At 36.5% G+C, this 16,070-nt stretch overlaps 2 protein-coding genes and 1 long non-coding RNA gene across 3 annotated transcripts; 1 reads left to right on the forward strand and 2 right to left on the reverse strand.

Moving 5' to 3' along the window:
- Window positions 1-5,767: 5,767 nt before the first annotated feature.
- On the forward strand, window positions 5,768-11,559 carry LOC146906531 (uncharacterized). Its single transcript, XR_015020425.1, has 2 exons — window positions 5,768-5,839; window positions 11,083-11,559. It is a non-coding gene; the product is annotated as an uncharacterized LOC146906531 (long non-coding RNA).
- Window positions 9,023-10,279, reverse strand: LOC146906532 (uncharacterized). Its single transcript, XM_085729951.1, has one exon. The coding sequence runs from the start codon at window positions 10,277-10,279 to the stop codon at window positions 9,113-9,115; it is 1,167 nt and encodes a 388-aa protein (XP_085586077.1). The 3' UTR covers window positions 9,023-9,112.
- LOC146906533 (uncharacterized) lies at window positions 11,431-13,544 on the reverse strand. The gene is made up of 4 exons (XM_085729952.1): window positions 13,076-13,544; window positions 12,522-12,680; window positions 12,308-12,416; window positions 11,431-11,910 (listed from the first exon to the last, which is right to left on the reverse strand). Exons 1-4 carry the CDS (start codon window positions 13,421-13,423, stop codon window positions 11,684-11,686), a joined length of 843 nt encoding a protein of 280 aa, XP_085586078.1. The 5' UTR covers window positions 13,424-13,544; the 3' UTR covers window positions 11,431-11,683.
- Window positions 13,545-16,070: the final 2,526 nt, after the last annotated feature.

The raw sequence follows: 16,070 nt of genomic DNA on the forward strand, positions 1-16,070 counted from the left end.
TGTAAATCTAATTAAAAACTAAAATAAAAAATTAATTTAAAACACCAAATTAAAATATAACCAATAAACTTTAAACTATAACATAAACATCATACAAACATTTTACTCTAAAAATGAATTATACTATGTAAATCTACTCAAAAACTAAAATAAAATAAATATACTCAAAAACTAAAAAATAAAAACATTTATAACAACTAAAATTTAAGTTAATAGCATTATAAATAATTACTTACTTGTGATTTTGTTGAATAAATTTGGTTGGATTTGGTTGGGTTTTTTAGAGAGATTTGTGAGAGAGATTTGAGAAAAAAAATTTGAAGATGTGATGAATAATGGAGATGAGAAAGCTTCTGCCAGACTTGTAGCAGAAAACTTCGGCAGTTAACTACCGAGGAAATCCTCGGCAGTTAACTGCAGCCGGATTTTTAATTCCTCGGCAGTTAACTGCCGAGGGGGCAAAAACATATTTTACATGTGTGTCCCAGCCTTCTCTAATGTGTGAACAGCAATTTTCATTGTTGTTTTCAACTTTTCCACTCAATATGTCTTTGGGTGCATTCTCATCTCCCATTCTACACGGTTTAAGTGTGTAACCCATCTCATTCTAATCTCACTCTGACGAATGCTACGCCATTTTATGTTTCCTTTTTGAGTAAATGATCAATCCCTCGAAATTTTAACTTCATGCAATTACGTACTCCTCTAAAATTTGTGAAATATATATAAAAAAAAAGGCTTTATAATTTGTCAAACGTTGATCAATTACTATTGTCATGTAAAGACCCAACATAAAATAAGATAATATTTCATCTGGTCCTTTTAATAAGAATTTTTTTAAAAAAAAAATTGACCATTTTTTAAATGATGATATGATTAACCACTCAATTTTTCTAAACATAATATAAATCAATGATAATGGAGTATTTATGTATGAGTAAATAAATTTAACCACTTGTGCAACCAACAAATACACAAAAAAATAGGATTTCACTTTTTTGTCATTGGCTTTTAGTGCTTTTGTGTGTTTGTTCATATCTCTCTTTTAATAAAATCATTATCTTTTATCTAAAATAATTTATTTTAATCATTCCCCACCATTATTTCCCATCTACAATATGCTAAAGATATCAATAACACCAAAATTTATGGCATTAAGTGAGATCTTAACAAGTGAGAAAACTATTCAGAAAAAGAGTGAGATTAAGGGGAGATGGGAATATGGGATAGACCAACGTGTAGAATGGGAGCTGATCGGTGAAAGATAATTTGAGTGGAAAACCTGAAAAGAGAGAGTTCTAAGAAACTTCCTAAAAGTCCATTATCAAATCAAATATTGATAAAATAAAAAGCATGGGATTTAGTTAAACAAAAGGGCCCAATAAAGTGCCATTACAATAAGAGAAATGTTATTCTCCCATCTATTTTTGTTCATTTACGTCCTACGTAAGTTTTACGTCCTACATAAGTTAACTCACGCTGAAATATACATATATGTGAGTTAACTCACATTTAAAATACACATGTGTGAGTTAACTTACGCTCGGCTATTTGACGGAAATGAGCAAAAACAGATAGGAGAAGAGCAATTACCTTATAATAACCATTATGTTTGTTTCATTATTGGGTAAAGTGTAAGAAGTAGATGAAATTGTTAGGGAAAACCAAACATTAAAGAAGGGTTCGAAGTCTTTGGTAGAAAAGGAGATGCTTGGGCTCCTTTCTGGAGACATGCCACGAGCATCACTTGGCGGACATACTTCTTCTGAGAGGAGCTTGACTCCCCGCCTCTAGCGAAACCTCCTGAGATGGTGTTGAAAGTATGCTTTGGTTCGTTGTTCTGTTTCGACTCTCAAGTCTCTTCTAGGCGCCTCTTCTCGTCGCCATGCCTTTCCTTAGCATACCCTCGCAGTCTCCCGCTCTGAATCAACTTCTCAATTTCTCTCTTCAGATGCATGCAGTTGTCAGTGTCGTGCCCTCGTACCCGATGATACTTGCACCAGACATCCTTATCTTGCCCCATAATCCAACCTCGCAGGGGTTGGGCTTTTGTGATCAGCTTCGACTCGTACACTTCCTTGAGATGTTCGGGCGCGTAATGTTGGGGATTTCTCTCTCTTTCACAATGTTTTTTGAACGTATTCCTGGGCGAGCACTCAGGGGAGTGAAATGTTCGGGTGCGTAACGCTGGGGATTTCTCTCTCTTTCATAATGTTTTTTGAACGTTCCTCTGTCCCTGTTAGGGGGAACGTAGTGGTTCTTGCGCTCTGTCCCCGCGCCTCCCTTCTCTTTGACGTCTCTTGCCCTTTTCTCCGCGTTGCTCTATTCTCCCTTGAAATAGCACTCGACACGGGTGATTATTTCTTCCATCGAATCGGCGGGTTTTTGTACCTGTGACTCGTTAAATTGCCCAGCCCTTAGCCCGTTCTGAAACACGCCAACAAACACTTCTTGGTTGGGATTTGACACCTTGATTGTGGAGTCATTGAATCGTGAGAGATACTCCCTCAAGGATTCGTTCTGGCCTTGGTGAACGTTGAAAAGGCTGGTGGTGGAGACCTTCTGTAACATCCCAGACTGCTTTTAGGATTGCCGACTAACCCCACAAACCAACACGACTCTTTTCAGTGTGTTTTGTCCTCACTCGCACGCTTACCGGGAAACTTCCCGGTAGGTCACCCATCCCAAAATTGCTCCAAGTCAAGCACGCTTAACTGTGGAGTTCTTATGGAATGAGCTACCGAAAAGAAGATGCATCTTGTTGATATGGGTAGTATAAGCCTTCCTTCAACCATGTAGTCCCATACCTACACGGCCTCCGAATCCCTCTCATTTTGATGTGATTCGGTTCCTCTTATTAACGTGGGGTCATCCTTACGATAGTGCCCGTTCCAACTAGCGGGAACCTTTCGTATCCAACTGGCGGGATATCGAAAGCCACGCCGTGGGTGTTACATGCCCACCAGCTTCCGCTGGTTCGTCCCGGAACCACACCGTACTGGGAGAGGTCTGCTCTGATACCATTTTGTAACATCCCAGACTGCTGGTTCGTCCCCGAACCACACCGTACTGGGAGAGGTCTGCTCTGATACCATTTTGTAACATCCCAGACTGCTTTTATGATTGCCGACTAACCCAACAAACCAACACGAGTCTTTTCAGCGTGTTTTGTCCTCACTTGCACGCTTACCGGAAACTTCCCGGTAGGTCACCCATCCCAAAATTTCTCCAAGTCAAGCACGCTTAACTGTGGAGTTCTTATGGAATGAGCTACCGAAAAGAAGATGCATCTTGTTGATATGGGTAGTACCTAACAATTCTTATAAGCCTTCCTTCAACCATGTAGTCCCATACCTACACGGCCTCCAGATCCCTCTCATTTCGATGTGATTCGGTTCCTCTTATTAACGTGGGGTCATCCTTACGGATAGTGCCCGTTCCAACTGGCGGGAACCTTTCGTGTCCAACTGGCGGGATATCGAAAGCTACGTCTTGGGTGTTACACCTTCCGGTGACCGCTTGTAGAGAATTGTTGAGTGAGCTTTCTAACCATGTCCTGGTAGCCGATAATGGAAAAACGGGGGAGACTCATGTACCAACGCAGCGTGGCGTCGGTGAAGGTTCCAGCTAATAACTTGCATTTGAGGGAATCGGCGGCTACATATACAACCATGCGAGTGTTGAATATCGTCACATGTTTTACCGGATCTCCCTTTCCGTCGAAGGAGGATAGGTGCGGCAGTTTGAAATTCTATGGGACGGGCATGTTCCATACCTCTGTTGAGAGCGGCTAAGGTTCAGGTTCATCCAGATCGCCATGGCTTCGTTCTGTTCCAGTAATTGGGCGATCTTTGTTTTCATTGTTTCGGCTTCTTCTGGGGTTTCCATGGAGGCGGCTTTTCTCTAAATCACGACATGAGGTGGGATTTAGGGCTTTTTTATTTTTATTTTTTTTATTTTTTAGTTTCAAAATTCCAAATCACAGCAAGGTTCTATGATTCAGAGGGTTTCTGGGTTTCCCGAATCGTGGAGAACGATCAGAAAACGTGGTCAAAGGCTAGTTTTACCTTTTTCCACAGGCGGCGCCAACAGTACTTGCAGAAAAGTACGGTAAGGAGAACTAGGGTTTTCTCTATATTTTAGGGTTTGTCATTGATCATTAGATGCCTTGAGTATGTTCCAAAGGGTTCTATTTATAGCCTCTAATGGGCTTTGCCTGTGTTTTGACTTAGCGAGTAAGTAACGAGGGTAATTTAGTACTTTGGGGCGGTTTCTAGAAGCAGCTAAGGGCGGCGTCTTTCTGAGGATGCGCCTTGGGCTTTAAAGGTCTTCATGGAGGACGTTGGGTCCTTTTGAAGGTTCCTAAGGGATCCAGGAATATTATGAAGGTCCAGCTTCTGTTTTCATTCTTCATGTTAATGGCATTCATGGGGTAATAATTATATTACTGTCTTTTAAATTTCTTGGTTGCTGCTATTCTAAGTGTAAAGACCCAATTTGATGCTCACATATTTTCGTGTAGCCCGAATTAGTTCGTGACAAAACATGATATCTAAATTAGTTGACAAATTACTCTTTACGAGAATGTCAGAGACTAGTTTGAGTGTTATTTTTTGTCGGGGACTAAGCTGGGCTGCTCGAAAATAGTGAAGGACCAAATTGGGTTTTTATTCTTATTGTAATTTTGTTTTAGGTTTTGTAGCTTGTTTGTGATGTCACTAGTTGGTTAGGGTTTTAAATTGAGAATCGCATCAGGCCGCCATTGTTTTAAATTGAAGTTATGCTGCAAAAATTCTTTCTGGCTAGTATTGTTAAAATTGTGATTCCAATGGCATTGCAGAACCTCAGAATCCTTTGTATTGCAACTGCGCTATTACAGTTGTGACATTGTTGCCGCAACCACATCGGCTAACAATTGTTCTATGATCATTAGATGCCTTGAGTATGTTCCAAAGGGTTTTATAATTTTATGTAATTATAAAAACAAAAATTAAATAAGAATAAGAAATAAAAAGTGGTGGGGTAGAGTGTTGAATGAAAAACCATGGGAGAGGGTAAAAGTTGAATGAGTATTGAATAAGAGAGAGAAAATGATGAAGAGTGTTGGGAATTGAAAAAGTGGGTGTTGAAAGAAAAAACCATTGTAGATGGTCTTAGGTGACTGACAGGACCAGTGGCTGTTTGGTTGAACTGGTTGTACTGGCCAATCTTGTCCAGGTTTAATAACACTGCGCTTAACTGGTACTCCCTCCGTTTCTTTTTATAAGCAAATTTTACTTTTTAGATTCATTCAATTAATGATGTATGTGGTCCATATTATGAACCACATACATCATTAATTGAATGAACCTAAAAAGTAAAATTTGCTTATAAAAAGAAACGGAGGGAGTAGCTTGGTAACTTCAACCCTTTTTCTTTCACCTAAAATATTACAGGTCATAACTTGTTATTTCACTGTTTGTGATGGATGATACTACAGATGGTTATGATTTATGCAAAAAGCTAAAGAGTAAGCCAGATAATAAGGCATAGTTGTTACTTTGAAGATATTTTTATAGTTGTTTGAACAGAAGATGTGAACATGCTTGGTATAATGCTTAGTTGTTAACTTGTTATAGATGTCAAGAAAATTAGTGGTGTTCTGTATACTTGTCTGTGGTATCAGTTTCCCTTGAGTTGTTTTCAGTAAAATAAAATATATGGTATAGATGTAAGATCTCATATGTGCAGATATTAATATTCTCACGTACTACATGTTATTGCATATAGGTGGATGATCTCATTGAAGCTGGTACCAATTTAAGAGCTAAACTTGGGTACGTCCACGCACACCGACTAAGTAAGTAAATTTTGTAGTTCATGAAAAGAAAATATATCTGCAAACTGACTTATGCGTTTTATAAATGAATTGAATATTTTTGAAAATTGTTTTTGGCCTTTCCGAAAATATACTCCACCTTGGGGGTGGGAATAGGCCAGGCCGCTCGTCAGGGGCCTATGGCTCGGCCTACTAAAAGCTCGGCTCGGCCTAACTCGTTTAATAAATGGGTCAAGCTTGAGCTTTTTAAAATGCCTATTATTTTAATTAGGCCAGGCTTAGGCTTATAAAAAAAGCCTATCAAGCCTACCAGACCGGCCCGTATACGAGTATATTACATTTTTCCATATATATTATTTATTTTTTTATATATATATCCAAAAGAATTACTGATCCTTGAAATTCTCATACCACAATTATTATTTTGTATGACATTGCTATTGATATATTTATATATATTTGTGTGAACTATTAAGGCTCGCTACTAATATGCCTAAGGTTAATATAGTTATTAGATTAAGTTTGAAATTGAAATATTTGCTGTTATCAGACATGATTATTCTTGAGTTTCTATCCATCGATAAATTTTACAATTGTGTTTCATTAGTTTAATCTGTATCTAATTAATGTTTTATCTCTATATTAAGTACGTTGCACAAATTGAAAGGAATTTTTTTTTGATGAATAGACTCTGTTTGAAATTTGTAACACAAACTAGCACTTTTAAACAGGCTAATAGGTCAGGTTAGACTTTTAAAAAGGTCAGGCCAGGCTTAAAATAAAGCCTTTGACAGGTAAAAGGTCAAGGCTTAGGCCTTAGTTTTTTCAACTAGGCCTAGCCTATTTAAGCAAAGCTCGGCTCGGCCCCGCTCATTCCCACCCCTACTCCACCTAGATAAGACCATCTACAATGGTTAAACATCATTTTTTGTTTAAACATCCACTTTTTCACTTCCCAACACTCCACATCATTTTCTCTCTCTTCCACCTAAACATTAAACAAACATTCACAAATAACCCTCTCCAATGGTTAAACAACATTAAACAATCTACCCCACCAACACTCTACCCCACCACTTTTTTAATTCATATTCTTATTTAATTTTATTATTTAATTTTATATTTTTATATTTTTAATTACATAAAAATAAAAATATCAATTATAATTAAATTAAAATAATATACACTTAACGATTATAATTAAACAAAATTTATTTAAATATTTAATTATTTTCTTAATTTGAAATGCAATACAAGAAACTAAGCACGCGGCACACAAATAACTTAAAATGCTAAACAATAAACTAAGCACACAACACACAAATAACGTAATTAGTACGATACAAATTATCTTCAATTCCTAAACATTCCAAACTTTGCCCATATGTGCTTTACTAGATCTGCTTGCAATTGATGATGAACATTTGAATCACGCAACTCGGATCTAGCACGTACATGATTTGCAAAAGCGGGTAACACCTCGGTCGAGTATGGTGGTGGTTGCGGTGTACTAGATCCACTTTCCTCAGATTGCTCAAAATCGGTCCAGCGTTGAGAATATGTATCCCGTTCATCCTCAACAATCATATTATGTAATATGATGCATGTCCTCATGATGATACCTAAATCGCCTATGTCCCACAAGCGAGCTGGTTCACGGATGATTTTAAATCGAGCTTGAAGAACTCCAAATGCACGTTCGATGTCCTTCCGATATGCCTCTTGATATTTTGCAAATAACTTATCGGGTTCACTTTGAGGAAGTCTAATGGATTTGACGAAAGTTGGATAAGAAGGGTAGATACCGTCAGCTAGATAGTATGTCATATTATAGGGACGTTGATTCACGAAGAAACTCACACTTGGAGCCTTTCCCTGTTCCACATTATCAAACACTGGCGACCGATCTAGAACGTTTATATCGTTCAACGTTCCCGGACATCCAAAAAAGGCATGCCAGATCCATAGATCATGAGATGCAACTGCTTCAAGAATGACTGTGGTGGTTCCCTTATCCCCCCTAGTAAATTGACCTTCCCATGCTTTAGGACAATTTTTCCACTCCCAGTGCATGCAGTCAATACTCCCGATCATCCCTGGGAACCCCCGCATTTCACTAACATGTAGTATTCTTTGCAGATCATCTTCGGTTGGTACTCTCAGGTACTCTTGCTCGTACAATCGTATGATTCCTTGACAGAATCTACGTAAGCACTCCAATGCTGTAGAACCTCCAATTTTGATATATTCATCGATCGCATCTGCTGCCACACCATATGCTAACATTCGCATTGCTGTGGTACATTTTGCTAAGGGAGATATACCTTCTTTATAGGCTGCATCAAATCGTTGGGTGAAGTAGTCATCACTACTTGAAAGGTCCTCAACGATTCGAAGGAAAACATGTTTTTGCATCCTGTACCGACGACGAAACATTGCATCGTCATATGTAGGCTCATTGGCAAAGTAGTCCTCAATTAGTCTTTCGTTTGCCGCTGCATGATCTCTATTGATATATTTTCTTCTACGAGATGCATTCTTTTCCTTTTCCTCTGCATTTTTTCGACGCTGAATAAATTGGTTGACCATAAAAGTGTCTTCATTATAACGGTTTTGTGTGTAGGCTTCCATATCATCAAAAGGATCCATTGATAGTTTTTTTGAAAGATTGGAAGTGGAATGAGATTTGTGATATAGGAAGTAGATATGAATGAGATTTGTGATATAGGAAGTAGATTGAGATTTGTGATATAGGAAGTAGATATGAATGAGATTTGTGATATAGGAAGTAGATTGAGATTTGTGATATAGGAAGTAGATATGAATGAGATTTGTGATATTGGAAGTAGATTGAGATTTGTGATATAGGAAGTAGATATGAATGAGATTTGTGATATTGGAAGTAGGTATGAGTCTCTATATATAAGCATATTGTGTGGATGACATTCTCACGAATAGTAGGTGAAATAGTTAGTGAGATTTGTGTGGTGGATATATTAAAGCAAACAGTGTGGATAATTATTAAAGCAAACATTGAGATAGTATGGGAAATAAAGTCACGGATAATTATTACAGTAGGGACTAGACAACACTGACAATTTTTAAAGCAAACAGTGTGGACTAGACAACACTGATAATTATTAAAGAAAACATTGAGGACTACACAACACTGATAATTATTAAAGCATACATTGGGGACTAGACTAGACAACACTAATAATTATTAAAGCACACACTCGGGACTAGACAACAATGACAATTTTGACCGAATACAAACAAATTTTTCCAACAAATTCAAAACAGCTGTCGCTTCAACATTTCCAACAAATTTTTCTTTTCGTCATCGAGATGCTCTTCGTCTCTTAACTTTAGATACATTTCCATTCTCTTTAGTTGGTTTTTCTCCTTCTTCACCAAGGTTAACTCTTTCATTTGTTCAATCTCAGTCTCCCTGATTTGTTTGAATTGAACCCACTCTTTTGCCACCTCCTCCACGCCACCGTCCTTGCTTTTCTTTTTAGCCTTTTTTTTAGCTGCCTCCCTACCCATTGGACGAGCAGTAGATCCTACAGAGTTTGAGCCAGATGCATCACCGTCGTGAGATCTCTTAGATCCACTACTTCCTGAGCCAATATTTCCTCCTACTTGACTCAGATAACGTGGTTGATCACGGAGAGCTTGCCATTCTTCCATCAAAATAAATTTATTAGTCCCTCCACATGCATATAATTCCTGCGCTTTTCTCAAAACATCATTTTCCGACCAACCGCTTCCTTGCAAACGCTTAGCGCTTTCATAAGCACCAATCCATTTATTTATTTTGCTGCTCATATAATTAAAACGGTTTCGGCATGCAATATGATCGCGTGGTTCATCAAATGAGCAATACTCATTACAAGAATCAGCAACAAGACTCCAAAATGTTGAACCTCTCTGATTTTTGCCAACAATACTGTCTGTTCCATATTTCATCCACGCACTGATTAACACCAAATTTTGTTGCGTGGTCCATCCTGGTTGCTGGCTTTTCTTGCTCTTAGGAGTTGAATCTTCTGGATCAGGAGTGACTTGATTAGCAGCTGCCATGCCACCAGGAGTTATTTGTGTTGAAAATCCTGGAAATTCAGGTGCACCAACACTCTGAACATTTTCAGTCCCCATTGGCATATAACCAAACGAGGGTCTTTGAGATGAAAATCCCGGGGGTGTTTGAGATGAATATCCCATCATAGATCCATATGGAGTATAATTTTGAGCAGAGGATGACGGGTTCAAATATTGAGTATAGTTTTGAGCAGAGGATTGCGGGTTGAAACTTGATGGAAAACCATAGTTAGGCATGTTTTGAGGAGGATGGTTGAAAAATTGATGATTTTGATTTTGAAAATTGTTGGGATTTTGGTAGCCATGTGGGTAACTAGAAGAATTCTGGTTGTTGAAATTGTTATTATTGTTCTCCATTTCACAACAAAAAAAGTTAACAACTTCACTAATTTTGCTAATTGAAAGATAATAATAAGACTAATATAGTGAAAAACTTGGTTTTTTTTTCTGTGTCCAAATCAAATGAACCAAGTCTCTATTTATAGAGAAAAAAAAATCATGAATTTTGGTATTTTTTTTTTTTTTTGAATTAATTTTGGACGAAATAATTGAGGTGAAAGTATTGAAATGATAAGAATCCGGACAGCCAATAAAAACAGGCCACGTGTTACAAATTATCCGTTTTTCATTTTCTCTTTCTTCCCTCCCTGCGCTGACGCGCCACTGTCGGCGCGTGTCTTACACGCGCCTAGCTTGGCCAAAGTTAGCGCGACGCGTGTCCCTCTGTGGCAGGCTTTAAACGGTTTAATTCTCTCAACATTTTTTCCTTTTCAACACAGATTAAACAGCCATTGCAAGGCACTCACTTGTTTATTGTGGCTTTCAACACAGATTAAACAACCATTGCAAATGGTCTAAGCTCTTTCTTCTCTCTATCACAGCTGAAAAAAGAAAATATATAACCAAATGTCATTTTTGCCCCCCATGTACAAAGTAAAATATAAAAATGAAAAATTGAGAATGATGTTAGAAAGTAAATGGACCCTTATTTTAAAATTCCAACAGATTCATCATTTCTTCATAAATTCTTCTAGTAGGGAAATTCAGTCTTCTTTCCTGTTAATGATTAATTTTTATTTTTGTATGATGAAGTTCATGCATATTTTTTCAATTACTTATTGGTCTTCTATGTAATAAAATCGGATATTTTGTTTGGATAGGAATATGGATGAATCATAACCAAATGCTCATTCACATCTTGTGATATTACTTGGTGGTATGGTTCCTTGTTGGAGAAGCAGTCATAACATTTTGTGGCATGGTTCCTTGAAAGGTTGAAGGTTTAATGTGCAATTCAACAATAATATGCTTATTAGAGATACTACATCCAATTGATGGCAATTTTGTTTGTGCAACTTGTAATATTTTGTTTCTGCAACTTGTAATACACTGTCATTGAAAATTTGTATTTCATTGATCTTAGTCAACCGGCACTTTTAGGCTCGCTTAGTGGTAGCATTTTACGTGAATATGTCACATGCTATGATGCTAGTTATTAAGATATAGAGTAGAATCAAGTTTGATATAGGATTTATGAAAATACAAATACAGTTCTGTACTGTTGTTTTGCAATGGATGGATCACAATCCATGACAAAGTTGCATAAAAATATGTTAGGTAGTACATCCACTTAGAATGACTTTTATTCACTTCAATTATGTCATTGGTAATTCAGTATAATGTGTTTATTAATATAAAGTTTGCAAATACTTTACAAATTTTCATGACCTTCCAATGTATAAGCTCATAAACTATGCTTTATCATTTTGAAGTTTGGTTGATATCTTCACCTGAAGGTTCTTTCGAGGAAATATAGCTCACACCTGTTTGACTATAATGAGGAAGTACTTTGAACTCTCCACCAGCAAGTGATTCATCTTTTTTGAAAATAGGACGTCTAAGTTCTACATATGCACAATACTGCAGTTTTGCCTTGGTATTTGCATCATCTTTTCTAGTTGAAGAAAGTACCATTTGAAGTGCTTCCCCTGCAAGGGTTTAGTTCAATTTCAATTCAACATCCAGAAACACTATTGTATATTTCCGATAAATATACAAAGTAGCTTCTCCATTTATATAACTACCAACTTCATGACCAAAAAGTACCCTTTGATGTAACTTTGGGTATGTACACCTAGGAAGCCAACATCATAGAACATATTACACTTACAGATTGTTTGGATTAGCGGCGAGTTGGTCAGAATCGCGGTTAATTAAACATATAGTGCATGTTTGGATTAGCGGCAAGTTGGTCAGAATTGCGGTATATCCTTTTTTTGGTACAGATAAGCTAGAAGATTGTTTGAATCTATCCTATATAACCCGAACAAAATCTTATGCAACCAATTCAATTTTCCAACCTACTTTAACATAGATTTTTCTTACCATGTGTAAGAAATAACAAGTTCTCAGTAGGATATTTATCTGCAAGCTTCATGATTGTTTGCTGATACCTTGCCCTTGCATCAGAAAATGACTCTCCCCATTGAGGTAACTGAAATTTATGAGACAATAAATTTTCATTATTAGACTAAACAATGTTTCTATGCATATTGTGATAAAGTATATAATAATAAAATTTAGATGAAATCCTTTGTACCTTATTATACACCCTTTCAACATTGTTATCCACTGTCCCAGCTGGGAGCATTGCTTCAAGTACTGATATATCAAAACTTATATTTCCATCTTGAGGAGCAACGTTGGGACGAATAGCTACATTGTTCAACACTTCACATAATCCATACTCAATAGAAACCTTCAGTTTTGGAAGTTAAGAACAAAATTTAGCAAATTAAATTGTTGAGTCATCTATAGGAGAAACCATATTTAGAGTCGATTAAGAATTTTCACCCTTGTCCTCTCTTCAATTTTACATAGAACTTATCTGTATCGATCCAAATTCCAAACACTCTTTACATGTGTATCAACAAATCACAAACCCTAAAGCAAGTAAATTTAGTTTTTGTTCATTTAGATAATAAACACATTTTTTACCATAACTTAAGAAGTGATAACAATCAAACAATGATTGATCTTGACCTTTCCCTTCTTTCAAACAAGCAACTCTAGATTAAGATCTCTATATTCTACAAAACACCGTGATTAGAATATTTATAAATTAGCAAGAGTTAGTAGAAAGAAAGTTATGACCTTGACTTTTGAAGTGCGAACAAGATTGTCTTCACCAATGACGGTTTCGAGACCTTCATTGATGGTAGAGAGGGCGGCAGTGAGTTCGACAGCAGTTTGGACGCAACGAAGGAAAGGGGACACAAAAACTTGATGGATTGCATATTTGAGACTATGTTTGATCTCTTGACCCGTTTGAAAGGCCCGAATGTGGCCGGCTTTGGCTAGGGGTGGATCCCACGGCCGCGACGTTGTGGATGCCCACAAGGGATCAATGTTATCGAGACGGTCACTGTGCCTCATTATGATTACATTTTGGTATGAAATGAGATGTTGGTTTTCTATAATATGTTTTTCTCTTGAATCCATTTTCACTATATCTTTAGAATAAGAGACATTAAGAGACTATTATGGACATGCTTTGAGTTTGGGTGTTAGAATATAATAAGGGAATGGAAATGAAAATGTGTCTTCGGTCAGAAAATTGATTGAGTATAAGTGGTAATTACGGTGATGCTGAAGTGTAAAGTGGGGGTGGATTCTATGGACTATGTATATGACCTGTTTTTTTTTTTTTTTTTTTGACACATGTATATGACCCTTTGATGGACCATGATATATTTTTTTTTTTTTTTTATGGACCATGATTTTAGTTACGATTTTAGTACCAATTAATTAAGATAATGTTTGGATATGCTTTTTAAGAAGTACTCATGGATACTGAAATATCATAGATCTTGCAAAATAACTTGCTGCATGTATTGAACACTTGCTGCATGTATTGAACAATAGTTTCTCATCTAAGTAGAAAGCCGAAATACTTTTTTTTTTGTCTAGTAGCCTAGTGAACACTTGCTGCATGTATTGAACAATAGTTTCTCATCTAAGTAGAAAGCCGAAATACTTTTTTTTTTTGTCTAGTAGCCTAGTAGCTAGAGCTCACACAATTAAATGTGGAGAAGTGGGGTGTCCGGGGTTCGAACTCTAACCCCTGCATAAATTATGCAATGTCCCTACCAACTGAGCTAAGCTCCCGGGGACAACTGAAATTCGTTTCTATATCTTAACTTTTAAAGGTTATGTCATTTTAACGTCTAAAAGTTTGGTCAACATGAATTTCACTACAAATTATTTTGCTACATATTTTCTAAAATTTCGCTTACAAATCTTCAACTAATTCGGTAGATTATGATTCGTACCTAATCAATAGTATTTTTTTTTTTTTTTTTTGAGGTGAATGAGTATATAATCTATAGCTAGAAAGTATATGAATTTGTGAACATTTGACGTGTATCTTACCTAATTAAGTTTCCTGTACGTCGTGCATTCTACTACAGTACTACTCAACCTCGTTGATATTTGCGAATCATTGTTCACTAACCACACGTTCTCACGTATCAGGCTTTGACATAGCGGTGGTTCAAGAATGCCTTCAAGAATTACTATGTACCCAAAAAGTAACACTTAAGATCATTTATTCTAATCATCATATCTTTTTTGTTCACATGTAACACTTATCGAAGTTGTTTTAATTCTTACTCTTTGATGCTACTATAGATCAAAATTTCGCCAAAGTAAGCAACAACAAATTTACCAATGAAGGGTTGAAGTAGACACATAAATGCATTAGGGGAGTAAAATAACTCAAAGGGCATCATAGTCAATTTTCTTTTCGTCTAACATGATATCGGTACGAAATTTCTACCGCCCATTAGCAGTGACTAGTCTTCGTCGGAGAACTTGTAAAGCACACAAAATAGGCTCTCTCCTCCCAACTAGATTTTCCATACGAATGAGGCAGAAATCGAACCCTAACCACATGCTTAAAGGACTCAAGGCCCTTATCATTTGGATCAATCCATAGTTGGCGCGCACTACTACAAAATATATATTTTACATCATGGGGGTTTTAGTTTTCACATCAGTTGCAAAATAACTGAAGGGAAACATACACCCTATGAGTTTTTACATCAGTTGATATATGCACATGAGGGGAATTCTTAATAGCATGTACCATTTACATCAGTGGATATTTGGAATGAAGGGAAAAAAACGCGGTGGCATTTTCGCAATTTGAGCGAAAGCTTTGTCTATTTTTTTTTTTTCACATCAGTGGTGTGAACTAACTGAAGGAAAAACAAACTTTTACTTTGACCAATCCATTCATCTATCGTATTCACTTTCCCTTCCTCATTTTTCACGTTCCACCACCGTCCAAGCTCACCAATCTCGTAAGATCTATTTGTATCTTCTTCTTCTTCGTAAGATCCCTTCTTCTTCTTCAGACATATCGTAAGATCTATATGTTCTTCTTCTCGTAAGATCTATATCTTCTTCTTCGTAAGATCTCGTAAGAACCCTTCTTCTTCGTAAGCTCACCAGTGGTGTGTTCCTTCGTAAGATCTGGTAAGATCCCTTCTTCTTCTTCTTCTTAACTTCACTTAATTGTTTATACGCATGATTCCTGAACACAATCGTTGTATGAACGAATCTGATAGATTTCTTTTGAAATCTTATGATCTATTTGTTGAACGCATTTTTTAATCCGTTATATATGATTTAATCAAACTTTTGGCTTTGGATTTACTTTTGGCTGTTTTTTCTCATTTTCCCATTCAACGCTGAAATTAAGTCTCAACGTCATATTTCAAATTGACATATAGAATTTTATAGACATTGGCATATACATGTATTATTCAGGTTACTTAAAACTTATTTGATTTTTTCCATTCTTAGTTTACTCTAAGATCTATGTCAATGTGTATTGGGTTCAAATTAAATTAGGCTTGTTTCATTCATGTATTTTATTGGCTTTGCCTTCTACTAATTGGACACTACGTACAAATTTGTAGTACTTGTTGATAACGTGTCCTTCTATGCAAATTTAATATGAATTGAAATTGATGATATCCAGCATATGTTAGTAAAAGTATGTAGGTATATAGCAACAAAATTATGTTAAACTTTCACATTAGATTGGGAATATGATTATACTTTTGCATTTATCAACCAAGAA

Source organism: Medicago sativa, chromosome 7 (assembly GCF_051527215.1).
Source record: "Medicago sativa cultivar Bolivia chromosome 7, Bolivia_mono, whole genome shotgun sequence".
NCBI classification, from domain to species: domain Eukaryota; kingdom Viridiplantae; phylum Streptophyta; class Magnoliopsida; order Fabales; family Fabaceae; genus Medicago; species Medicago sativa.